General features: G+C 38.9%; 1 protein-coding gene across 2 annotated transcripts in view; it reads right to left on the bottom strand.

Moving 5' to 3' along the window:
• The window catches only part of ACVR2A (activin A receptor type 2A), an 84,236-nt gene extending 58,915 nt beyond the window's left edge, over positions 1–25,321 (bottom strand). For both annotated transcript variants that reach the window (XM_015432187.4, XM_005573111.5), the window contains exon 1: positions 24,457–25,321. In XM_015432187.4, coding sequence (XP_015287673.1) covers positions 24,457–24,511 — 55 coding nt within the window. In that variant the 5' untranslated portion in view covers positions 24,512–25,321. The remainder of the gene's footprint in view (positions 1–24,456) is intronic.
• Between the last annotated feature and the right edge of the window lie 1,964 nt (positions 25,322–27,285).

The raw sequence follows: 27,285 nt of genomic DNA, 5'->3' as shown, positions 1-27,285 counted from the left end.
TAAGCATAGGCCACAGCTTTCTGTTTTCTCCACAGCAACAAAATAAAAGGCACACTGCTTTTCAATGGCTGTTACCCTATATGTTATTCCCCTATTTAACCTAATCTTGTCTAACAGTTCCCCAAACACATTCAATCCCTGGATTTCCTTCCACAACTTCATGACACCACATTTAAACACACCCAAACACAATTGCGAGGGTCTTGCAATCATAAACTAGATATTGGCTTAAGGGAATAAGCAAACATCAAGGAAGAATAGTCAGTCTCCCTTGAGAATGATGCAAAATCAATTTCGACACTTTCACAAATAACCTGGAAAAGCATATGTATAGCAACACCTCCAGGTTTACCAGTTTCAACAAGCAATTCTGAACACCAAGTTACCAGCCAAAAGGAAACAAATGTAGAAAGGAAACAAATGTAGAAAGTTCTCTAAGGAATATGAAAGTAGAGTATTAGAATATTTTCTAATATTAAAGAAAAAAATAATGCAAGGTACATTATTAAATAATTATCTCTGAGAGAAATCTAGAAGTTGTCAAGGACTGCTTTTAAAGATATGAAAGAACAATGACAGAAAGTACTTATACCCAAAATGGGCAACATGCTATAATCTTTAGGAAGAGAACTGAAAAAACAAACACAAAACATCTTATCTTTAGGAAGGAAACTGAAAAAAAAATAAAGGCTGGGCATGGTGGCTCACATCTCTAATCCCAGCACTTTGAGGGACCAAGACAGGAGGACTGCTTGAGCCTAGGAGGTGGAGATCAGCCTGGGCAACATGGCAAGACCCCTATTTCTACAAAAAAATTTAAAAATTAGCCAGGTGTGGTGGCATGCCTGTGGTCCTAGCTTCTCAGGAGGCTGAGGTGAGAGGATCGCTTGGGCCTGGGAGGTGGAGGCTGTAGTAAGTCATGTTCCCATCACTGCACTCCAGCCTAGGCTACAGAAGGAGACCCTGTCTCAAAATAAATAAATGAAATTAAATATAACAGAAACCAAAATGACTAAAATCTTGGGGAAAAAAAAAAAAAAAAGATTATCCACATCAGATACTTACAGAAAATACAGAACCTTTCCTCAAAATTCAAGAGTTGGTGTTACTTTCTACGTTTTAACAATACACAAAGGTTGCCCATTGCTACAGTGGAAAAAAGGAAAGAAAAATCTTAAAACATGGCATCTCAGGCTCCATTTCATCTGTGCCCAACTTATTTTTCTAACGTTACGTGCCATTACATTTTCTACCTCTTCTCTCCTGTCCAAAAGGAGTATTCAGCATTATTTATAAATATCATCATCTTGACTGCCTCAAAGCTCTTGCGTATGCTAGCCACTCTGTATAGAATCCTCTTCCCCATCAAAGGGAACTTGGTGACATTCTATCATTCTTCCAAGGTCCAGTCAAATGCCACTACCTCCTTGTATAACTCTTTTCACATTTCAGTGAACATGAACTGAGCGCCAATTACAACAGCATTGAGCCACTCATGGAGGATACAGAGATGAATGAGAAAAACTTGTTAAGTTCTTAACGTGGAGAGAGAGAAGTAGAGAAAGTATCAATAATGTAGAAAGTATAACAATCAGTAAATAAGTAAGGTGCTACAGGAACACAGAAAGAAGCACCTAACAACTTGCTAGGGAAGAGGTGAGATAGAGGTGTCCCACAGGAATTGCAGGAAGTACAAAATCAGTGGAGTGTAGAGGCACAAGGCACAAGGGTAGTAAAGATCAGAAGTTTTAGTGGTGTAAGATCAAAGTGGGAGGCAGTGAGTAGCAGGAAATGAAGCTGGAAAAGAATAAACCTGGGGGCGCTGCGTGTCATGTTAAAAAAACTTGACCTTCATCATTTGTAAGTGACAAGAAGTGAGTGAGGGGTTTTAAGAAGTTAACTGTCAGGGGCAGATCTGTACATTTTCATAGATCCCTTAGTTTCTGTAATCTCCACGGTTTCTAGCAAAGAGTGTGGAAGGGAAGTTTTCTGTTTCTCTGGTGCATTTTTGTTTGCTTTGTTTTGTTTCTGGAGTAAGGGAGGAACAGGTCCACTTAAGAGTCCAGACACAAGTTGGTAAGGATGGAACTAACGCGTTGGTAACGGGAAGGAAGCAGGTATAGACTCAAGAAACACATGGAGAGTCAAATTGACAGAACTTAGTAATTGCTTGGATTTTGAAGAACCGTATGAAAAACACGTTGAAGATGGCAGCCAAGTTTCTGGCCCCAAATGGTTTCAATTTTAATTTTCCCCTTTCTGTAAGCTCTCTCCTGAACCCAACTCTCAAGCACAGAAACACCTCGACTCTGGCTTTCTTCCCCACCGCTTTATATCGCTTTATATCCCTTCTTAACCAACATTTCTTGAAAAGTAATAGACCACAGCTGAAACCACTTCCTCATCTACATTTCACTACTCGTCTCCTACAACATGGCTTTTGTCTCTACTACTTTACTGAAATGTTTCTTGGTAAACTTACAAATAATCTCCTAATTGACAAATCTAGTGGTGATTTTTCAGGCTCTACCTTATTAGATCTGACATTTTTTTAAATACTTTCTCCATCTAGATTTCTTACAATGAAACGATACTTGTTTTCCTTCTACCTTTCCGGACGCACCTTGGTCTTCTCTACAAGCTCTTCCTTAACTTCTCTCCCTGCTCTGAAAATGTATTCCCCAGAGTTAGATCTTTGGTCTCTTTTCATTCCCCATTCTGCCTAGTTGATTTCATGCTGTACATCTATTGGCTGAATACTCAAATCTCTCTGTCCAGCTTAGATCTACCTCTACTACTTATTTGATATTCCTATCAGAATGGACCATAAGTACTTTGAACTCAACTTGATTAAAAACCTAATTCATCTCTTCATTCTAAAGCATTAATGATAATAGAACTCTTCTGCTCAAAATGGCCCTTCCACAGTCTTTGGTATGAAGTTAACACTCCCTAGCAAATGCAGCCCCTCATGACCTGACCCCTACCCCACCTCTGCAGACTCATCCCCCCATCACTGCTCCATCCCCCATATATGCCTTAAGATGTCAGTGTCCTGAACTAATCTGTATTCCTCAAACACGTAACAATTATTCAGGTGCCTGTATAAATTGTTTCCTCTGCATTCGGCCATTCTTGGCTCCTTTAATCTCTTTCTTCTGAAAGTAGAGTCCCTGAACCACTGGGAGCCTCTTGGAAATGTGGAACCTCAGGCCCCAGTCCAGACTTAACAAATCAAAATCTACATTTTAACAATATCTCCATGTGGTTCCTATGCATATTAAAGCTGGAGAAGCACTGCTTTAATCTATCATGATGACTACGGCAATATAAAACAGGTATCACTGAAAAGGACAAACCCAGCACACGCCACTTTCAGAGTCTTAGTCTAAATCATTCCCTTACATATACTGCTTTGAATGAGTAGTCATGTATTTCGTTTGTTATTAACTCCCCTGTTTTCTCAGTCACTTCTAACCCTCTGGCTTTAATGCTTGATACCATTTTGCTGGCCATGACATTGACTCCCCTGGGCCTACTGTCTAACTGTTCTTAGGCCTTGGAAAACTTGTCCATACTGAGCTGTCTCACCACCAGGGAGCAAACTCACCAGGCCTGACAGTGAAAACATAAAATACTCCTCCCTCTCTATTTACCTGGTGAACTCCTAATCATCCATCCTTCAAGATCACCTCAAGTGTCCTTGTAGGAAAAATTACCTGACCCCACTCCAAAAGCTTCTTCTGCTATCCCAAGGGACTGTAACATAGATACCAAGTGCTGCATAAATGCTAGTTTACTAATAATTCTCCTCCCAGTAGGCTATGAATCCTCTAGGGTAAAGACTGTGTCTTATGCATCTCTTCTCCCAGTTCTGACATATACTTAACGTTTCCTAGATGACTAATAAATAAGTTTGGAGCTCAGGAGGGGGATCGGAATCTGTAAGATAACTCTGGACATCTCCTACACTTAGATAAAAAGTGAAGATGAGATGGGATTACTTCAACAGGAAGGGTATGTAGAGCAAAATTCCATTAAGGATTAAACTCTGAGAAACAGCAACACAAAAAGGATGGGCAGAATGAATACTGAGGTGGCAAGGAGCTACAGAATTGGGAGTGTAATAGAACAAGAGAACTTTGAGAAAGAACAGGCAGACAATAGCGTCAAACTTACAGAAAAGTCAATTCATAATCAAATATAATAAGAATGCTTTAGATTACACTACTAAAAAATCCTCAATCTTTGAGAGAATTATGTAACTTACTTTAGATTAACCATTGGTTAAAGAGGAAACAAAGATACAGATGTGGAGCCACATACAGAGGAACCATTTGAAGAAACTGGACAGTGAGAAGAAAAAGGAAGACTTTCATATCAATTTATTCAACAGTATTTATTGAGCACTGGACACCAGGACTGTGGTAAAAAAACATGAGGGCCATATCCCTATCCTCACGGTGCTTTTATTTCAGCAGCAATAAATTCAAAAAGAAACAAGGGCAAGAACTCAGACTAGGTGGAGTAGAATCTGAAATGCATCCCTCACCTAGTGAAATCCTAAAAGATAAGCCACGCCTCCCAAAAAAGAAAAAAAAAAAGTCACTTGGTGTCAGATATCATTAATTTTAGTAATCAATGTGTCTCGTGTTTTTATATTGCATTTTTAGTTTCAGAATGTGTATTTTTAGAGCGTATGGTTTATCACTCCAAAGTGACTGTTTTCTTAGACAATTAAACACTTTACACTCTCTTTGTAAGCTCCATAGTACCTGGCACAATGAGAAGAACATACTAGGGTCCCCTTAATTGTTGGTTGACTTCAACAACTAAATGGATTATTAATTATAATGGAAATTATAACTAAATGGATTATGGCTATATTTGGTTTTCTATAAATTCAACCCCTTAAATTCAAATCAAGTCCCTAGGAATTTGTTACTTGTCTTCATTACTCCTTTGCCACCTTTTATTCATATTCCCTAGCCTAAAAAACACAGATAAGAAATCTCCCTTTCTTCCTATTCTCTTCATATCTCAGTTTCTGCAAGCTAGTCAATACTTTAAAAGTTACAGTAACAGGCCGGGCACGGTGGCTCACACCTGTAATCCCAGCACTTTGGGAGGCCAAGGTAGGCGGATCACCAGGTCAGGAGTTTCAGATCACCTTGGCCTAAAAAAATACAAAAAAATTAGCTGGGCGTTGTACAACACACGTGTAATCCCAGCTACTCAGGAGGCTGATGCAGGAGAATCGCTTGAACCTGGGAGGTGGAGGCTGCAGCGAGCCAAGATCACGCCACTGTACTCCAGCCTGGGCAACAGAGTAAGACTCCATCTCAAAACAAAATTAAAATGAAATAAAATAAAAATAAGTTACAGTAACAGAAAGTTGAGGTCCTTCAATTCGGAAAAACAAAGTATGCTCATCATTTAATCAATTTGTCTATAAAAATAATGTGAAGAGGGGAACCACAAATCCTAATGCCAGAACCATTCATACTTATCTAGCATGTTCTTCTTCACTCACCCTACATAGGAAATAGGCACCAATGAGCAATTAACGACCACTAACATTAACTTATGTTCTAAATATGAGTCAAAAGCAACATGGATTTGTTTTCTTCTACATAAGCAAATTTAAATTAATTCAACTTCTCTGAGTCAAGGTATAATCATTTTAAGAAGATGCATTTACTTTGAACATCTGATTCTCTAATTATTCAAGTGGTGATCAGAGCAAACGATTTCTGACCTAGTTCTGATTCTGGCTCACTATGTAACCAAAAGGAACAACTTCTGTTATTCAGTTTTTAAGCAGCTGTGGACAATTACAGCTGACCCTCAAACAACCCTCAAACATGGGTTTGAACTGTGTGAATCCACCTGTATGCAGACTTTCTTCTACCTCTGCCACCCCTGAGATAGCAAGACTAATCTACTTCCACTTAATGAAGAGTAAAAATATTTTCTCTCCCTTATGATTTTTCTTAATAGCATTTTCTTTCCTTTAGCTTCCTTATTGTAAGAACACAATATAACACACAAAATAGTATGTATCTGTATAATACATGTAACATACAAAACATGTGTTAATCAACTGTTTATGTTATCAGTAGGGCTTCCAGTCAATAACAGGGTATTATTAGGTAAATTCTGGTGGAGTCAAAAGTTATACCTGGATTTTCAACCTCACAGGAGTCAACACCCCCAATCCCCACGTTGTTCAAGGGTCAAGTGTACTTTCATTTCAGAGGTGGAGAAAGCTCTGCTATATCAGCCACAGGAAACATAGTAGATCATCATTCCCCTAAATTGTATAAGTCAGCAGTTTTTACATCATAGGTTTCAAGGGGTGCTGGCAACAGTAGCTGCTGTTAGCATGAGCAGGATATAGAACCTTGGCAGAACAGGTTCAAAAAACATCACACAGTCCTGGAATTGGTAATTCATTATTTTAGCATAGTAGACTCCAAAGAATAGATTTAAGCCTTACAGACCTAAGTTGTGCTACTTACTTAGTTACGTAGCCTTAGGCAAGTCACTGAGTCTCAGTTTCCTTATCTATAAAATGGGGATAACAATTATCTTGTAGGGCTAGTCAGGCACATTATCATGAAAACTTAATAGCACTTAGCACGGAGCATGCTATAAGTGGTGGTTAATAACAACAGTTTTAACAAATGGTAATCATTAGCAATACTATTGTTATACATAACAGTTGTGCTGTGACATAACTCGCCAGTTCCAATTTTGTCCCAAGAAATGCAGCAATGTGAAAACAATGTAAAATTCTGGCACATGTGTAATGAGACTGATCTAGCAATGGACCACTAGAAAAACAATTTTTTTTTTTTTTTGGAGACGGAGTCTCACTCTGTCACCCAGGCTAGAGTGCAGTGGCGTGATCTCAGCTCACTGCAACCTCTGTCTCCTGGGTTCAAGCAACTGTCCTGCCTCAGCCTCCCCAGTAGCTGGGATTACAGGCATGCGCCACCACACCTGGCTAATTTTCGTATTTTTAGTAAAGAGTTTCGCCCTGTTGGCCAGGCTGGTCTCAAACTCCTGACCTCAGGTGATCTGCCTGCCTCAGCCTCCCAAAGTGCTGGGATTACAGGCATGAGTCACGGCACCCTGCCCAGGAAAACAATTTTAAATGTTCTTAATCAAAAACAAAAGTGATTGAGTAAAGCACATCTGCAGCAATCAATGGCAGGATTTACCTACAAATTTACTTCAGGCAACAATTAACATATGTGGATTTACAGTTACAACATCAAGCTAACCAAGCAAGACTCCACTCCAAAAAGAAAAAAAAAAATCTGCCCTAGAATTAAGAGCTCGCTTTGGTGCTTACTATTGCTATATTGCTACTTCTGGCTCCCCAGACTCTAAACATGGGTATCTGAAAGTGTGGTACAAAGATTATCTGCAAAGCAACCAACTCTATAAATCACTGCAAACACTAAGGGTGGGAGACAGTGGAAGAGGACTCTCTAAAAGCCAGAAAGCATTTTTTGCTACTACAAAAGAACACTGAACTTGAAAATCAGGGTTTTAGTTCTAGCTCCGCTGATTAGTGACTTCAGGCAAATTATATTATCTCAGGGTTTGAGCTAAAACAAAACATAGAACCTAGTTCAAACAGGCTCAAATAGGATCAACAGAAACAGACAGGAAATTACTTAAAAAACTATAAAACACAGAAACTATTTACCCAGAAATGTTAATATTCAGATGCTGAGAAAATAAAACAAGATACACTTTTAGAAATTTCAGTTACTCCCCTCACACAATCACACCGCTTTATCTTGCTCTCACTTTGGAAAGAAGGTTTTCAGGTGCTCTCATTCGGGAATACAGGCTGAATATGCCTTATCCAAAATGTTTGGGATCAGAAGTGTTTTGGATTTCAGATTTTTTTTTTTTTGATTTCAAAATATTGGTGGTATAGCAGTTGAGCATCCCAAATCTGAAAATCTGAAATCTGAAATGCTTCAATGAGCATTTCCTTTGAGCATCATGCTGTCACACAAAACATTCTGAATTTTGAAGAATTTCAAATTTTGGATGTTCAGATCTGGCATGCTCAATCTGTATACTACTGAATGACATGCTACTTTACACTTTTCTGAAAAGTTTCTCCCCAAAATCTTTACATAAAACAATACCAATAAATTACATAATTGAAAATATTAGTATCTTCCCTGAATACCAGATGATGTTCTAGAATTAATCAGTCAAATAAATATAAATATTATAAATAAAACAAACACTACTTGCACCCTAAACAAAACAGCATGGCCATCTACAAAGGTACAGTTTCTCACTAAATATACTGGAATGTCCTCAATATTATTAACACATTCACTACATTATAACTTTTTCATATTCAATAAATAGTTCAGACTAGACACTGGTGGGTAATACCAACCAGCATCAGCAACTAATATTTATTGAGTTATTTAGAATGCTACATGTGAGAAATCATTCAAAGCACTTTGCATATATCAACTCATTTATACTTCATAACAACTGTACAAAGTAGGTTACCCTTATTATCTCCATTTTCCAGATGAGGACCAGGCATCTGGCTTCAATACTCTTAACCTAAGCTGAACACTAACTTTACACTGAAAAATCTGTAACAACTTAAGGTCACCTGGGAGTCTGACACATTAACAAGATATTATAATACAGAATGATAAGCAATACTGTAGGGGCGAGTGATGGGCTGAAAAATACTAAGTCTTCAGATACTACTACATAGTTAAAACTCATTCCCCATGAAACACTAATTTCCATTGTAAAAGCAAGAATCCCAACTCGGCCTGGGGAAGATGAACACATTCTGTAAGGGTCTCTCATCTTTCCGTTCAATTAACCTACCTGTCTGCTATGGTTCTGTTACTTTCCTAGTGAAGAACAGCCTTCCCATCAACCTTTTTATTCCCAAAACAATTCCAAATCAAGGTAGAGATCAAAATCAGCATAAATTAGTTTTTACCAGAAACTAAGAAAGAGATTTCTTAAAAGATCTGTATTATGATTTTTAAGTACTTAAAACGGGCAACTGACTCTGGACTAACCAAGTGTTGCTTAAGACAGGCTTTCCCTTAATATAACTTTAAAAAGAACTACTTTCAATTAGCATATCAAAGCTACCAGTTTCCACAGCCAAGACTTCTGCTTGTAACACAATTAATAGCAGGCCCCGTTTTACCTACAGCCACTTGTAAATTGCCACCTGGGAACAGCCAACCCATCTGGGTGGCCAGGTGGCCCTGCTACTTAGGTTTCCCTCCTCATTCCCCTTTCAGCTAAAGACATGATTATATTACCCTTCCTCACTAAACCTCATCCTCAATTCCATGCTATTTCTAGCATGAGTTACGAGCCCAACTGGCGGTGAGGAATGAAGGAGCAGGGACAGTAGTACAGAGGGCAAAGAAGAAAATAAAGGTGAAATCCCTCCTTTCTTAGATACTAGGTCAACCTTTCTACTGAGTTCCTAACCACTCTCTTCACACCTTTCAGTGGCCCTGTCCTATTACTAAAGCCAATGCCTTGTCTCAAGAAATCAGTGAGCTGTGGCCAACTGGAATGATTTTTGTCCTCTGAAACACAAAGGAAGTCATACATAACTCCTTTCCCTACAAGGAAAACAACATGGTATAATGGAAGAAGAACATATTCTAAAATAAGGTGAGCTTCTGGTGAGTTTCTGTTTCAATCTCAGTTGTGAAACTTTTTATCTGTATGACCCTGTTTTCTCATCTGTAAAACAGTTAACCACCTCATAAGGTAACTGAGTACCAAAAACGTACTGTAGCAAGAAATCAAGAGGCTGCCTTTACATTTTTCACGTGCCTCTCATGTGCAGTAAGGGAAAAAAACTCAGGATCAGTACCCCAAACCCTTGGAACTCAGGCTCTCAAACTTTTCTGACCACACAGCGCCGTAAGAAATACATTTTTCATTGTGACCTGGTACATACACACAAACAATCACACACACAACTGAAGTTTCACAAAACAATACTATGCTATGTGTGATTCATTCTAACATTTTCTATTTTTTTTCTTTCTTTTTTGGTCTGTGGCGACCCTCTACACTGATTTTATAACCTTCCAATGGGTTGTAACCTGCAGTTTGAAAAGAAACTACTTTGCACTCTTCTCTCTCTCCACCTTTCTCCTCCCATGCCCTCCTCCCTAATCACACACAGAAAGCTCTTGTTAGTTTTGTTACCATTCCACCCTACAGGAGCCCCTAGAAGAGGATTTCCTAGGATGCAAACCCCAGCAGGTAGAAGAGAGATCAGGGAAGAAGGAAATTGTGAGAGTGCTGGGGAGAATACGTGCTGTCTCTGGTCCAAGAAGGAATACTAAATCTATTTTCCCTCAGAGACAGTTATTCTTTTTTCTTTTTTTTTTTTTGAGAGGGAGTCTCACACTTTCACCCAGGCTGGAGTGCAGCCATCTCGGCTCACTTCAAGCTCCGCCTCCCTAGTTCATGCCATTCTCCTGCCTCAGTCTCCCGAGTAGCTGGATTACAGGTGCCCGCCACCACGCACAGCTAATTTTTTTGTATTTTTAGGAGAGATTGGGTTTCACTGTGTTAGCCAGGATGGTCTCAATCTCCTGACCTCATGATCCGCCCACCTCGGCCTACCCAAGTGCTAGGATTACAGGCGTGAGCCACCGCATCCGGCGAGACAGAGTTATTCTTGGGGGTAAAATAAAGTTGTATTGCTAGATTAAAACACTGGAGGTAAAACAGGCTTGTGGATTAGTCTTCCTAGGAACTTAACCCACATATATAACAATAATTCTGTAAGAAAATGCTCCCACACAAAGTTTTTTAAACATATTTCTAAGTTGGGGGAGGGGTGCCACCTATACAATGTCCAAGAGATTGGCAAACTACAGCTCACAGTTCAAAATCCAGTCTGTATACAGCCCTGAACAATGGTTTTTACATTTTTAAATGGCTGAAAAAAAAAATCAAAAGAATAATACTCTGTGACATATGAAAATTATATGAAATTCAAATTTCAGTGCCCACAAATAAAGTTTTACTGGAACACAGTGACACTGGTTTATTTACATATTGTCTGACTGCTTTTGTGTTACAGCTGGCAGAGCTGAGAAACTGCAAAAGGGACTGCCGAAAATACTTACTATCTGGCCCTTTACAAAAAAGTCTGTGGACCCCCATTCTAAGTGCTCAAAAGCATTCAACGTTCATTGATAAATATTTGTTAAGCATCTATTATGTGCCAGGCATGGAGGAAACTACATTGTAAGTCTGATATGGCCCTTCTCATAAATATTAACGGAAGACAAGTAAAAAAAAGCTCAGAGGAATAAAAAGCAGTTGGTGTGTTGTAGGAACTACCAGAGGGCCAATATGGCAAAAGATAAGGATAGAAAGGGTCCATATTATACAGAGCCTTTAAGGTCACTGTAAGGAATAAACCCTCTAATATCTAATATTCGGTTGTTTATGGAATTAACCCCTTTATTTGTAGACAGCCTAAAGATAAATGTCGACCCATCAGGCATCACAAATTCTGAATTCGAAGTGCTGGTATAATTCCCTTCAATTCTTCCTATTACTCTCTACTCCTTGAAAAACATCACTGTATTAATTACAAATATTTGCCATAGCATTTCAAAGTTTTAAAGGCTGCATGTTCAGCAGAAAGTCAGAGAGAAGAAGAAAATTTTAAGTTGCACGTACGGCCACAAAAGCAAATGAGAGCCTGTCCTTCGCAGGGAGATGGGTGGAGCTGGAGGCCATTATGCTTAGCAAACTAACACAGAACAGAAAGCCAAATACCACATGTTCTCACTTACAAGTGAAAGCTAAATGATGGGAACACATGGACAAGTAGAAGGGAACACTGGGGCCTATGGGAGGGAGGAGGGAGAGGATCAGGAAAAATAACTAATAGGTACTAGGCTTAATACCTGGGTGATAAAATAATCCATAAAACAAACCCCCATGACACAAGTTTACCGATGTAACAAACCTGTACATGTACTCCTGAACTTAAAATAATTTTTTTTAAGTTGCATGTATATATTTTTATGTGAGTACACTTGGGCTTGTGTGTGTAGCCTTTGATCCTTACTCAAATCTTTGAGGTAGGTACTATAAAACAGAAACTAAGCTTATGGAATTTTCCCAAGTTCACATGATATCCCACACTGTGGTAGACAGGCACAACACCCAGGTTTTCTCCTGGCAGAATGTTTGCTCTTTCTACTATATCAACCCAAGAATTTGCATAATTAACTACTTGCATTGAATTTGAAGATAAAGCAAGTGTTAGGGTTTGTTTTTTGTTTTTTGGTTTTTTTTTAAAAGAAAACCATTCTTGCCAACAAACAGCTACATATGTACCAACAATATGAGCTTTTATTTCTATTAACCAGCCCTAACTGACAAATACAACGTTTCAATGGTTCTATTATCTATAACAGAGTAGGCTCCTCTACTCTTCCGTGCTCTGGTTTAGTGAGCTGATTTCCTTCCATCATAGATGCAAGGCTATATATTAATTACAAAAATACTGTCTAATTGAGGACTGCTAAATATATGTTGCTAGACTAACTAGAAACTACAGTTCTTGATGTGGGGATATTCTAGGGCTACAGTAGTGAAAAATAAGATCGGTGGTAAAAAGTCAAAACTACTCTTCAATGATTCAAAAGGAAAATGAAGCATAACCACTCTTCTTCTCTGGCCCTAATCTTTTACTTTTACTCCATCCTTCAGAAGTGAGGATCAACTTGAGAATTTTATTTCTTCCAAAGAATCATTCTGATAAAGGTAGTTACTGAAGAAAATAGTACCTGACAGTTTGTTAGGCCCTCCCAGCAGTAAAAGCTTGTGGTCAGCGGCTATTCAACCATTTTTCTGGCCATTCAGAAAGGTGTTTTATTCTACTTTGAATGCCCGCTAATCAAATTACTTTACTATTACCATATTCATCTTGTATATGTTATCTCGCAATTATTCATTATTCATCATCGTCCTCATTTACTCACTGACTTTTTGTTTCTCCTCATACAATTTTAGTGATTATTACAAGTTCACTCCAAGTCTTAGATTATATAAAATTAATTAGCAAATTGTATTTACTAATCCTAAAGTATGAAACTCCACTACCAAGTAAAAGAAAGGCCTAGCATCCAGTTCTTTTTCTAGAACTATTTTACTTAAGGTAATAATAAATAAAATGAACTATAGTATTTATAGGGTGAAACTGAACTTTGTAGAAGGTGGCTTATCAAAGATGGTTAGCTTTACCTGCTTCCAAAATGAAAAAATCCAAGTGAAACCAGATGGAAAGAGGCAGGCCCCATTACATTTTTTAAATTCAGTAAAGTTTAACATCTCTTCTGGTTTTACCTGTGTGTAATAATGCAGTTTTTCCCAGGCAAAGATGCTGCAGCTGAACTTATGCCATAATAAAGAGCTTATTTCCCTGTGCCAAGCACCACCTCTCTACCAACAACAGGAAAGGCTTGAAATCTTTCCAGATAAAAACATTCAAGCTGAATACCTAGAGTTAGAGGCTGTAGCCCTGAGTAAAACTAATAGCCTAAAGTATTAAGTATTTATCCTTTCAGCCTTTATTGTAAGATCTTGATAACCTGAAAAGATATCAAATTTCTAAGAATTAAGATATAAAATACACAGAGTTTCTACTTCTGAATCTTCAGCCATACCAACAATATAGTATATGACATTTGAAACAATAAAGAGGTGGTAAGCTTATGAAAAAAGAGGCACCTGAAAAGGAGTAAAGTCAATCTCAGAGAGAAATAGGAATGTTTAAGTAAATAAGAATATAAATTAGCAAATGTACAAACTCTAAAGATAGAAATTTGTTACAAAAATTCAATAACCTCTAGTCTGTGTTTCATTATTTCTTTTTCTGAGAATTTGTATTCGAAGTTCACAAGAAGCCTATCCATTCACGGTTTTTTTTAAGCAATGACAAGCAGGAAAAAAAAATAAGATGACTAAAATAAGATACAAAAGGAAGACTGATGAGTGTAGGCAAGCTTTACAATACAATCAGAGAATGTTCAAAGCTGGAAGGGATCCTGCAGAGTCTCTCTAGCTTACACTGAAGCAATAGGTTCCTAACTGGTCTCACCTCTTCACTCCTATACTCTTCCAATATGTTTTTCAGATAGCTGCCAAAGTGCTCTTAACACATAACCCAGATCTGCTCTTCCTTAAAACTCTTTGCTTCACGCTGCCCTTTGCATTTTATTCTAATTCCTTCCCCTGTTAGATCAAAGACCTGCATGATCCTGTCCCTCTCTCTCCAGTCCCATCCCTGCATTTACTGCTTCAGGCAGCTAGTTAAATATTTACAGAGCTTCACCTCTGTGCCAGAAACTGTGCCATGCACTGTAAGTATTAAGAAAAAGTCACACCCTCCCCCACCCCCAGTAGAGCTTACACTCTAATATTGGAAAGGACAAATAATAGGCCAGGCGCGGTGGCTCACACCTGTAATCCCAGCACTTTGGGAGGCCAAGGAGGGCAGATCACTTGAGACAGGAGTTCGAGACCAGCCTGGCCAACATGGTTAAACCCCCTCTCTACCAAAAATACAAAAATTAGCCAGGCATGGTGGCGCACACCTATAGTCCCAGTTACTCGGGAGGCTGAGGCAGGAGAATCACTTGAACTGAAAGGTTGGGGTTGCAGTGAGCCGAGATCGCACTACTGCACTCCAGCCTGGCCGACAGAGTGAGACTCAGTCTCAAAAAAAAAAAAAAAAAAGAAAAAAAGAGAGAGAAATAGGTAGATAAAGTAAACAGATGTGATATGTGATAAGGCAAATAAAGAGTAATCCTCTCAGCACCCTGTTAGTTTCTGTCAGAGCACATATGACAATTTGTAATTATGTTATTCATTTGACTACTTACTTTATGACTATAAGCTCCAGAAAGGCATAATCATATCTGTCTTCATATTTAATGCTGTATCCCAAGCACTTACCATGGTGTCTAGCGTGTAGTTCAATATTGATTTGTTAAGTGAATGAATACCTATTTCACCCTCTTTAATTTAAGGATGAGTAAAGTGAAATCTTAATGGCTGTCAAAGGTCAAAGAAGAGTCAGTAGGAAAGTAGGAATCTGAATGACAGACTCTTAAGTTTTAGTCCAAAATATTATACCACATTCAAAATATTGATCTCAAAGAATAGTCATTGAAAAGCTTTGTGTTTTCAAAGCTTAAAGTAGCCGGTACCTAAAAACAGACTTGAGAATCTTTCAAAACTTTACTTCTACTGAAAAGTTCTAAAACACTTAAAAAGTTTAAGAGAAGTTGCCCAAGAAAAAAGATGTTTTAAATTCCCACTAATAAATAGAGATGATTTACTCCATTGTTTCTTTTTAATGCATGCTAAAACAATGAGACCTTAAAGACCTCTTTGTAAGGAACCATGATATTTGAATATTCTAGATATTTATTGGCAGCTATCTGGCTCTCTATAATGATATGTTCTTTGGCTGTATCCTTCAGTCAGAGTATTATTGCACATTAACTGATAAGTAACCTGCAAATGTAAATGTCCCCCAAGAACCAAATCTATCTTTATAATGTTTTACATACCATATCCTTTTATATGGGACTTAAAGATAGATTAAAAACTAATATGTAAGATCTATTCTGGACCAGCTACTGTGTTATGTGGCGTATCAATTCATTTAATACATCTTGGTTTACAAATTTTAAAAGTTAATCTCAGATTTTTAGAAATATGCCAAGATCTCATAACTTGTCCATGCCCCTTCCTCTTGAAATAATGCCTTGGAGCAAGCTTGATATATCACATATAGTTATGAAGATGTGAAGAACAGTAGACTTTTCCTTTAAAATAAAAATTTTAAAGTTAATAATCATAACTAGGAAAACTACTCCCTCTAAGCTTTATAAATAGGCTTACTTTTATTACAATATGTAAAGACTTGATTCATTTTTTAAATCTTTTGAAAGGCAACCCCTCCCCACATGTGTAGCCAGTGCTTCTAATGTAGTAACTATCTTCTTGCTTTACATTTATTTTCTTTAGCAATATTAGGGAATAAAGTGATTCCCAGTGTGACTACAGCCAACCAAAGAAAAAAACTAGTCCAAAAGAATGGTCACTGAAAAGTTTAGGTTTCAAGCATGAATACCGTATACCAAGTTCAGAAAAGTATCTAAATCTACTTCTTTAGAACAGTATATTTTACTGTAGGGTCTCATACAGATTTCAAAGAATATAATCTGGAAGACCAGTATGAGTAATTACTGAAATCTGACCATCATTTAAACATAAACAACATACTGAGCCACTAATGCTTAGAATTCTTTAACTAGACATCACAATGAAGACATATCCATCATACAGCCTGCCCTTTTAAGAGAGTATTACATGCTATCATGTTTTATTATGTACTCTTGTTTTTCCAAATATATGTCTTTATTTTTTTCATGCTTGTCATCTAAAACTATATCTGCCTGTAAACTTTTTTAGTTATGAAGGCACTTTCAATTTTCCTCTGGTTCATTACTTCTTTACCAATTTCATTTAGTAGTGCTACCATCCTACCTTAGTCTTCGAGTTGCTTTTCAGTCCTATGTTCACATATGGGGTATTTGGGACATACATCAGGATATGTATCATTCACTCTTACCTCCTCAGTTTTAATTAGTTTTCATCTGAATTTAAGAGTTAATCCCCTGAGATTGTCCTACTTCATCAAGCAATTATGAACTCTCTTCATCACACAAATCTCTTCCTCAGATTTAGTCAAAATTTCTCCATCCCACCTTGCCTTCATCCATGGTCAAGTTTACTCTCAAATGCCTGTTGTGTTCCTGATGCTATTTTATGTCTTTTCCTTCATATTAAGATTAATATCCTTCCTAATCTTCTGCTAAGACATTTTTTCCAGTATTAAGTCCAGCAAGTCTTTCCTAAATTAAAAAATACCAGCTCCCCAAAATTACAATCTAATTTTGTTTCAGTGCCCTCGTGTTTATTCGACTAGTCCAAAAAAGAGAAGAGCTTAGTCAGGGAAGAGCCACGCTGTCCCTTGAGACCAGTTTTCCTATATTCTCTAAATAGGCATACATTCTCTATTGTAGATTAATTAATGACCATATTTTTCAGTGCATATATTTTTCATTGCACACATTTATGTAGGTAGCTTCCTTATCCACTAAAAGAGTATTGAATACAGAAAATAAGGATTGTTGAACCAGGTCACTGGTTTTAGGGATTTACAATCCATTAGTGGGTCAATGAATCAATTAATGGGTCATGTTCAATGATTTTTAAATGAAATATAATATAAAAATACATAAGTGTCCTGTACATAGTTAAGAGTACACAGTTCATGAAACTTTCATTTCCGATGCACACACACACATATACACACACCCCTACTACTACATGGGAACTAAGTCATAATGCAATATGTAATTCTTATTGTGGATTATAATCAAAAAAGTATGAAAGCCATGGAACATGAAGATACCTAAGATCCCCTCTAAATCTATATAATTCAAATTATAATTTTAATTATTTTTAAAAATTTAAATTTGAACATAACTTAAAGATATCAAAACAACCAGCAAAATCTTTTCTTAATGTCACCACTGAACTCTAACCTTAAAATTATAGAATCATAAAGTTTTCAGAGTAGGGAAAAAAATCAGGGGTTATCTAATCCAAGTTCACCACTTCAATACATTAAGAGGGTAACTGTGGCTGAGAGAAGTGAAATAATTTCATCTCATTCATTTAATAAACATTTGCTGAGCACCTATTGTGTACCAGGTTCTAGAAATGGGTGTATGGATAAAGGAAAGATGTCTTCAAAGAGTAGAAACAGGAAAGTAAACATTTGCACAGTCTAAAGTGGAAATAGGCAAGTAAACATTTGTAATAATTACTGAAATCAAGGTCATTTACAAGGTGTTAGACGAACAGAAAGCAACTAACTCAATCTGGGTTGGGTGACAGAGAAAATGTTTCTAAGGAGGTGATACTTCTCAGTCTTAAAACCAAAAAGGGAAGAGGAAGAGTAACATATACAAAGGCACCATACTGACATATAATAAAGGATGACACATTTAAGAAACTGCAAGTCAAGTCTGTATGGATGGAATATAGTATAGTACTCATCGCGAGGAGAAGCTGCAGCAGAATACCTAGCATTTAATATTCAAACCACTCTCTGAGGTAGGCACTATTAACATCCCCCCATTGTGTAGATGAGAAAACTAAGACACACAAAGGTGAAGTAACTTGACCAAGGCTAGGTTATGAAACCAAGATTTAAACCAATTAAGTCTACATCCAGAGTCTATACTCTTAACCAATACCAAGAGGTTAAAAAAATAGGCAGGAACCAAATGATGAAGGATTTTTTATGACATTCTAAGACTTTAGATTCTATGATAAAGGTGACCCACAGTCAGCGAAAGGTTTTAAGCAAAGGTGACATATTCAGATTTATTTTTTAATAAGATCACTCCAGCAGCTATGCAGATGGACTATAAAGAAAAGGAAGTAGTGATAGGGAACTGGTGAATCTTAGTTAGAAAAGTGCTACAATAATCAAGTAATAGAAAATGATAGATAAGCTAGATACTGGCAGTGCTGACACCAGAGCTCAAGTCTACCAACCTCTATGACCACATTCTTGACCACTATCCATATGAACTTTCCAATTTTTTCCTTTAGGCCCACCACTCTAACAGTTCAAAAAATCCAACCTCAGAGACAAAAACATATTTCCCTTAAGTCTCTTTATTAAAACAAAGCCTGACCTCTAGATGCACTGGGTATACAAAAGTGACTAAAAAGAAATCTAGGTGGAGAATGACAGAAAGTCAACTGCTATCTACAGTAGTTTTCTTACCTTCTTGATTTCTCCTCCTCCTCCTCCTTCCTCTATACACTATTCCTGGAATTTTCATGTTCAATAGTCAATTTGAAATCAATGTTCTGTCTAGACATGACTATTTTACAATCTAACAGAATTAAATCTACCACAGAGGAAGTCTAATGTGGTCCTATCAGCAGCAATAAATATACTCTTGGGTCCAGTCAAATGTTGGCTTAAACAGAAATGATGAATGAATAATAATATGAGTGAAACTTTTTCTTAAGCAGCAAAGAGTTAAGGAAAACCTGAATATTAAAAAAGAGAATCAGAGCAATCTAAAGTTCAAGCCATTTGATTCCAAGAGAGTAACACTACTCCCAAGGGGGTGTGTGAGGTAGTCCAGAAACCAGCAAATGAAAGAAAGTGGAAAAGACTATCTGGTCAATTCTCAAGCATTCTAAATTCAATCCGTTTTCATTAAAACCATGGGTAAGCCCTCTTGAGCCACCCATGATGCTAAGCAACGACTGGGTTCCACAAGCAAGCAGTATAGGGAAGTACAGAAGGGTCAGGGGAAGAAAAGGGAGTAGACAAAGAAGAGAGCAAAATGGAAAGGGAACAATGATGAAAGGGAATGGAAAAAACAAGGAGTTACAGAGCAGTGAGCAAAAAGTTAAGGCATACCAGTGACCCTAGTATCAAATGTTGCCAAGCTTACCTATAATCTGAGACAATATGGCAACTGGCAACATAACAGACCATGAAAAGACAAATTGTAATCACAGACTTATGATATATCAAAGATGAGAAAATCAGAGTAACACTTTAAAAAGTCAAAATGCAACAAAATAGAGTCTCAGAATCTAAATAAACAATTTAGAGATTACTAAAATCTCATTCGGTTTAGTTGCGCTTCACTTCTTAAGAACAGTGAGTCTGGTGGACCCAAAAGGTGAAAATGTCAGTATCAGTGAAGGGTATGGTGAGGTGTGTTACAGAGACACTGGGGTGAGGCTCATCTGGACACCATTTGCGGGAATTACTTCAGAATTTTCCTCTCTATGGTATAATGCTGCTTAATTTGCTAAGTGTTTCACTGTAATTCTTATCTTGGTTGGCTGGGTTAACTTCCTTAAAACCAGAGTTCAAAACAAGGTAAGCATTTTATTAATTATGGTCAAGATTTAACCTTAATAAGGGAAAGGATCTGCAATAGATCATAAAATATTACTTACTGTATCGTAAATTAGTCTAACGGTAACCAAAACCCAGCTAATGATTCTCAAGGTAATTATGTAATTAAGAGATTAGGTTAAAAGTTTCTTGAAATTAAAGTTAGCTAGACAAAGGAAATATCTTTTTTAAAAAAACAGAATTTCTACCTAGAAACTATTCAGGGAACATGTAATAGTGAACATATTTCAGGCAACACGTTAAACACATACGAGTATCACCATAAGGCAACCAATGATGTCAGTAAGAATAAAGTAAAGGCAAATATCCTTAAAGATCATATCATGGCAAAGAAAATCCTGAATCTAAAGCAAATATACTAAACTTGACACCTTAAGCAATCATTCGTCATGTCCAGGAACATGCAGTCTTCATGAGCACTCTATCAAAATCGGTGATAGGAGAGTTTATCCATAAGTCATCAGAATATTTTTAGTATAGTATAATAGGATGAAAGAATGTGCTTATCTATAGTCTGTTTCTCTAATTTAATCATATTCTAATTTAAAAGATAATGAAAAGATTAAAAACTTTCAATACAAGGTCCCCTGGAGATCACCAATACCATGTACTTGTAAAATTTAGATTACTAACTTTAGGGGGAAGATAGCAGAGCACTTTTACTAATAAACTAATGCTTTTAAAATTTAAGAGTTTAGAACTGAGTTTTTCCTTTTTTAAAAATTTGTATTTTAGGTTCGGGGGTACAAGTGAAGGTCTATTACATAGGTAAACTCGTATTATAGGGGTTTGCTGTGCAGATTACTTCATCACCCAGGTATTAAGCTCAGTACCCAATAGTTATCTCTTCTGCTCATCTCCCTCCTCCTACCCTCCATCCTTGAGTAGACTCCAGTGTCTGCTGTTCTGTTCTTTGTTTTCATGTTTTCTCATTATTTTGCTCCTACTTATAAGTGAGAACATGTAGTATTTGGTTTTCTTACAACAGGGTTTTTTGACCTCTACACTAGTGACATACTGAGCCAGATAACTCTTTGTTGTGGAAGGCTGTACCGTGCATTGTAGGACAATTAGAAGCATCCCTGCCCTCTACCCAACTAGATGCCAGTAGCACACCCCGCCCCCTGTTGTGACAACCAAAAATGTTTCCAAATGTCCCATGGATGGGGATTTGGAGAAGTAGGGAGGGGGAATCACCCCAGCTTGAGAACTATTGGCTTAGATCATAAATAGGAAAAAAAAAAAATACAAAATGAATGGAGGGAGAATTTTGTTTCATTTTGTTTCTGGTCTCCATGCTTCAACATACTATATTTGAATTTGACCACAGACAGTATTTATAAGAGATTCTGCCTTTTAGAAAACAAAATATTTAACATCCATCACTTGTTAAAGTTCAAGAGAATCCCAAAAGATTCTCTGTACTGTCAACTCCCCCTCCAACCACACATACATTCACACATACACAGTACTGCCTAGCTGAACTGAAGAAAACATAATTACCATATTTCCATTTCCTATTTCATCAAATACACTGACCATACTGCTCCAGCTCCCACAAAATCCAAAGGAATTCTCAACTTACTTCAATGCAACTCAAATACCACAATAGCTGCATAACTGTAGATATGATAAATCTAAGTACTAAGGCAAGTATTAAAGTCATTCTCATACTTTAACAAACTGTGGGGAAAGATACAAATTAACCACAATGGCTATAAAAAGAAAACTAAGATTTGTGTTTTGAAACAGAATCTGAGGAAGTATGAGAGGAATGAAAAAATTCAAAATCAAAGATAATCTGAAGGCACTCCAGGATAGGGGCAAAATTTGAAATGTTTCCCCTGGAATGAGAGAGAGGAGCAAATTATACACTTGGCCATATCCAACAGGAATAGTCTGCATAATCAGTCTCCACAATATATACCATGGGATGGAAACTGAAAAATCAGAGTCCACGAAATAGTAAACATTCCTTCTAAATACCTGGAACAAAACTGTTCCTTACTACTGTTTCCCACTTTGATTAAAAAAAAAAAAAAAATCAAGTATCTAGAAATGAAAAACTGACAACCTGAGAATTTTTAAAATTATCATAAAAACAGTCACCTCCTGCTTCCAACATGTCAGATTACATATTTTGTAGAAAAATCAATTAGTTGGAGAAACACAATAATCCTTTTTTAGAGTGCATCTGATCCATAACAAAAGCCTTTTAAAAATCAGACATTTTAAGTACTCAAAATCTTCATGTATAAATATGGATTAAGGTCTTTATGATTATTTCAATTATCTTCAACAGAATCACATATTTTAGTTCAACTGGGAATGTTCATCTTAAAGAGCCTATGCAACAACATAGTATTAGTTTAATGTAAGTGGAATATCTATATGCCCTAGAGCAACAAAATCACTTTATTTCAAAATTACAGCTATTAACCTCCTGGCCCACTGAAAATAATTCTGGCCCAATGAAAATAATCCCACGAGAAACTAATGCTCAATTATTTTTACTACCAAACCAAGCAGAGGAAGCTGTAAGATCTGTAGCGACAGCCTGCTTTTCAAGAAGTAATACCTTGAGACTGCTCAAGAATAACCTCCTTCATCAATTAGTGTGACTCAGGTGGGTTTGGGAGGGAATAAGGTCCACAATTCCTTGGTCAGTGGCCATGATGCCCCTCCTCAAGGGCAAGAGATCAGAACAAGGGATTTGAACAAGAGGAGTTCACCAGCCACAACATATAGAAGCAGAGAAAAAAAAGAGTACTACTGGAAAGATAAAAACTACATGGTTAAGTCATGTCACAAAAGCAAGAGGTTTAGTGTTATCAAGGCCTTCATTCATTTCAGACACACCATTGTTTAGCTTCCTTCCCAAACCGTGCACAAAAAGAACTGTCAGCCTGCCTTAAGCATGTTCCTTCTTCCATTTAAACAGACATGATTCTTTTGGTTAATCTCTGGCAATGATCGCCATTTCACAACACATTCAGCCCACCCGGAACTGATCAATACCACTACAGACATAAGACTAGACTTTATCCATTTATTAACCACAAGGAAATGTACCATTCAGCAAAATTCTATACATTACAAAAGATTCTATTTAAAGGGGGGTGGGGAAGACGGACACAAACACACACACACACAAACACACACACACACACCCCACAGAGGTACACAAAGAAGACTACCACCCTTTAATTTTCCTGTGGCAAACGAGATAAAGACATGGCCATGAAACCTGTCAATTCGCCACCCCCCCCCCAAGAGTCCCCTGTAATTCTATGCCACAAGCTCGTAACTGAATATTAAATTTTACGATAAATAAATCCAATGAGACTTATTTAAAATGTTTCATCTATTGAACTAACTCTCTCGTTATGTACATCTGCACACCTTTGAGCTAGATGTTGTATTCATTTATAGAATTTCAAATACAAAAGACTAGATAGTTTTTCCAACCACTGGTTGCAACCATAGAACGTCCTCACAAAATCAAAATTTCCAATATAAAATGGCCAGTTTATTCCCCCAACCTTGAGCTAAAACCTATTTTATGAGTCCACTATATTTAACAAAATCAATTTCATATGGATTGTTCTAAACCGAACACAATGCTTCAATACAAAGCGGTTAAAGTAAGTATTCCGTAGGTAAGCAAAATCTATGCCCCAAAAGAGCATACAAATGGTGGTTGAACGCCAGCACATTACCAACACCAAGCGGCATACCTCTTCTGCACTGGGTTATAGTTAACACTCCAACAACCACTACAACTATTTTTAACACTGCTGGACACTGAAGTTGAAGAAAACGTGAGGGGAGACCCAGATTAAATTGCTGTTAGGATGTATTGTTTCTCACAGCCAAAATTAAGAAGCAACTGGCCTGATCTATGTCGTGATATTCACCGGTGAAGCACTAATTAAACGATGACAAAAAGCAACCCTTGTTTTGGAGGAGCCCACACTAAATACTCCTTTCAGATCTCAACCTTTGCATAAATTGTCACTTGTGGTATTTGCGGCTTAATTGCAACCCAACCAGCGCTGTCATCCAGTGTTATGGCTACAAAACATGACTTTCTCACTTCCACAACAACACAGCACTCACTCTTATCAGCTCGCCGACCCAACTCAAAAGGAGAAAAATGCATGGAGGTTTGCAGATCACAATCAGACCTGGGAGGGGGGTGGCAGCTGAGGGGCGCAGGGAGTGGGCAACCTCCCCAGGCTTCACTGGACTCTCCGACCCGACACCAGCCGCGGCCCCCAGCAGCGGCCGCCGCGGCCGCAGGAGCAGCCCCGCCGCGCCGCGCTCGCTGCACCTACCTGAAGAACAGGAGATAAGAAAGACGGCAAACGCCAACTTTGCAGCAGCTCCCATTTTCCCGAGGCGCCGGGGAATCCGGAGGAAGTTCTCGCTAGATATCCAGTTCCCTGGGTCTTCCTCAGAGACAAACCTCCTGGTGTAAAATCAACCGTCATAGAACATATTCGGAAGCCCAGACCAAAAATAAAAAAATTTAAAAAAATTTTTTTAAAAACGTTCACTGGGTTTGTTTAAAAAAAAAGAAAAAAGAGCACAACGATAAAAAATAAAATGCACCACGGGGGAAAAACCGCCACACACACGCACAACACACAAAACCAAACAACGAAAAGCCAACAACAACAAAAGCGGGTTTAAATCACTGTCAAAATCACTGTCAGCTCCGCTCGCCTCTCCCGTCTCTGGGAACAAAACGCCAGGCTGAGGCGACGAGGAGGCGGCGGCGGCGGCGGCGTCCGCAGCCGCCCGGACAGTCTGGGAACCGACTGGGTCCGACGTCCGGACCGACCTTCAACCCGGACACCTAAAGTCCGAGGACCACTGGCGGCCGAGCTCGCGACGGTAGCGGCGAGGCGGCTGCGGCGCGGGGAAGGAGCGGCGGGCGGCAGCGGCGGCGGCGGTGCAGGCGGCGGCCAAGTTCTGGTCCAGGCTCTGGCTCCGGCTCCGGGCTCCGGGCTCGGCCGCGTTTTCGGTCTCCTGGCCTCCGCCGGGCTCCGCCCCCCAAACTTCCGGTTCCGGCCCGAAGCTGGAAGCCAGGCGCAGCGGAGGAACGCTCGGCGGCAGCGGCGGCGGCGGCGGCGGCGGCAGCGGCGGCGGCGGCCGGGCGCAGCGCGCGTGCCGGGCCGGGAGCGCGAGGAGATTGTCGGGGAAGCGAGGCGGGAGAGGGGGAGGGGTAAGAGAGCGAGGGCGGGGCCGAGTGGAGGGCGAGGAGGCGGGGCGGACGGAGGCTCGATACCGCGAGGCCTCGGCGTCCGGCCTGCTTGGGCGAGGGATACCGCGACAGAGGGGCGCGGGCGCCTCAAAGTCCCTAAGCTGTGGCTGGGCTGTGGCCGGGCGAGTAGATGCGGGCTGGGCTGGGCACGACCCGTTTCAAATCGCGTCCCACGGGCCTCTCTGGAGCGCCCGCCCGAAGGGTTAGGGGAACAGGACCCCGAGGTGGGGCGAGTGGCCGGGGACTTCTCCAAGGGGCGTCTGCGGCGCCCAGTCTTTCCTCTGGGGGGACGCCTCGTCCGCTCTGAGACCGAGGAGTCGGTGGAAGGCGGACGTGGGAGCTGTTTCGCCGCGCCCGCCGAGCTGCCCAGGCGAGCTCGCGACGGGCGAGCTGCTGTCTGCGCCCCCAGACTTAGCACTGCGTCCCACCGCTGCAGCTTCTGCACACGCGTGCTGTCTTGGTGACTAGAAAAGAAAAGAAAAAAAAGAAAAAAACTCACGGAAGAAGGGCTGTCCACCCGCTCAGGATATTCACGCCATTTATCACGATGCGCAACTTTAATCCATTCCCGCCGTTCCTTTTACACACAAAGCATTGTGTTGAGAACTGTTTTGCAAGTAATAGGTGCACAAATATTTGTTTACTGCGCTTTGAAGAAAAAACTGAGAATTTCGAACGACATATTTGATGATCAGACAAGTGATTACTTGTTTAAATTTTAGCTCTTTAAGGGCCTGTTTTTACCCCTTAATCCATGTTGATTGCTTACAAGCTGGTGTGCTAGGCACGGAATGGGATCCAACAGGTAAAAATAGGATGGATTCCCTACCTCAAGTAGCTTTTAGTATTTGCTGTATGTAGTTGGCTGCAGAATACAAACTAAAGACTATTGAAGGTAGTTGCTGTATCATTTACCACACTTTAGTGAGCTTCGTGAAGGTACAGATCTTGATTTTTTCCTTATTTTATTTCAGCACCCAGAAGTATCAACTAGCACATAAGTGCTTAATAAATAATTGTTTAAATGACTAAGGGATGACTGCCTTTCTCTTGAATACAGTCTCTGTTAATGTACTCTACAAAGTTTTGGTTTTTAAATAATAAAGCAACTGTACTATATGGCTAATTCATGTTTCGCTTGTGGTTTACTGATTCCCACCTTTTCCCACAAAGCCAAGTCTTCTCACTTATAGCAGTTTACTTCCTCTAAATTACTCTGTATATCTGTCTATTAAGTTCATCCTGTAATTATCTGCCCATTTCTACAACTTGTCAGGGTTATTAATAATCACTGTGGCACTTTAAACTCTCTCCAAGATTTCCAGTTCTCAAATCGTGGTGCTCAGAATTTGACTGATACTTGCAACAGTTACAAAGTCCCAAGTTGGTGTTAAAGGTGTCTGAATGATCTCATGTACTCCCATCTTTATGAGTTGGTCAAAGAAATATGTATAAACCTTCCGTTCTCTGGTTGAATTAAGAGTTGCACTAACGGTTCTGGAATGGAAGAGTATATTTTACTCTAGAAACACTTGAAGTTCATTACAGAATTTCATGTCAGGGTCAGGCCGCACTCTTGTCTTATCTGTGCATCATTTCAATATTTCTTTAATTGTGAAACCAGAGCAAGTGGAATAACTGGAATAGCGAGTAATACAACTGAAACTTGAAAATATATTCCTTATCTTACCAACTAAATTTGCCAGTATAAGAATAAGCATGAAAAATATTTTTCTGTAGTATTAAAGAGAAGCAGCTGGGCTTCACTAGGACGTTCCTTTCTAACAAAGACAAAAAATAACCCCATGGGAAAAGTATTAACCAGTAACAGCAGCTATTCTGTTCCTAAATGTGTTTGTTTACCTTCCCCCCTTTTTTTAATTCAAAAATAATGTAA

The sequence above is a fragment of the Macaca fascicularis genome, chromosome 12 (assembly GCF_037993035.2).
Source record: "Macaca fascicularis isolate 582-1 chromosome 12, T2T-MFA8v1.1".
NCBI classification, from domain to species: Eukaryota; Metazoa; Chordata; class Mammalia; order Primates; family Cercopithecidae; genus Macaca; species Macaca fascicularis.
The sequence above is the reverse complement of the archived record's forward strand: the minus strand, read 5'-3'. Positions and strand labels throughout refer to the sequence as shown.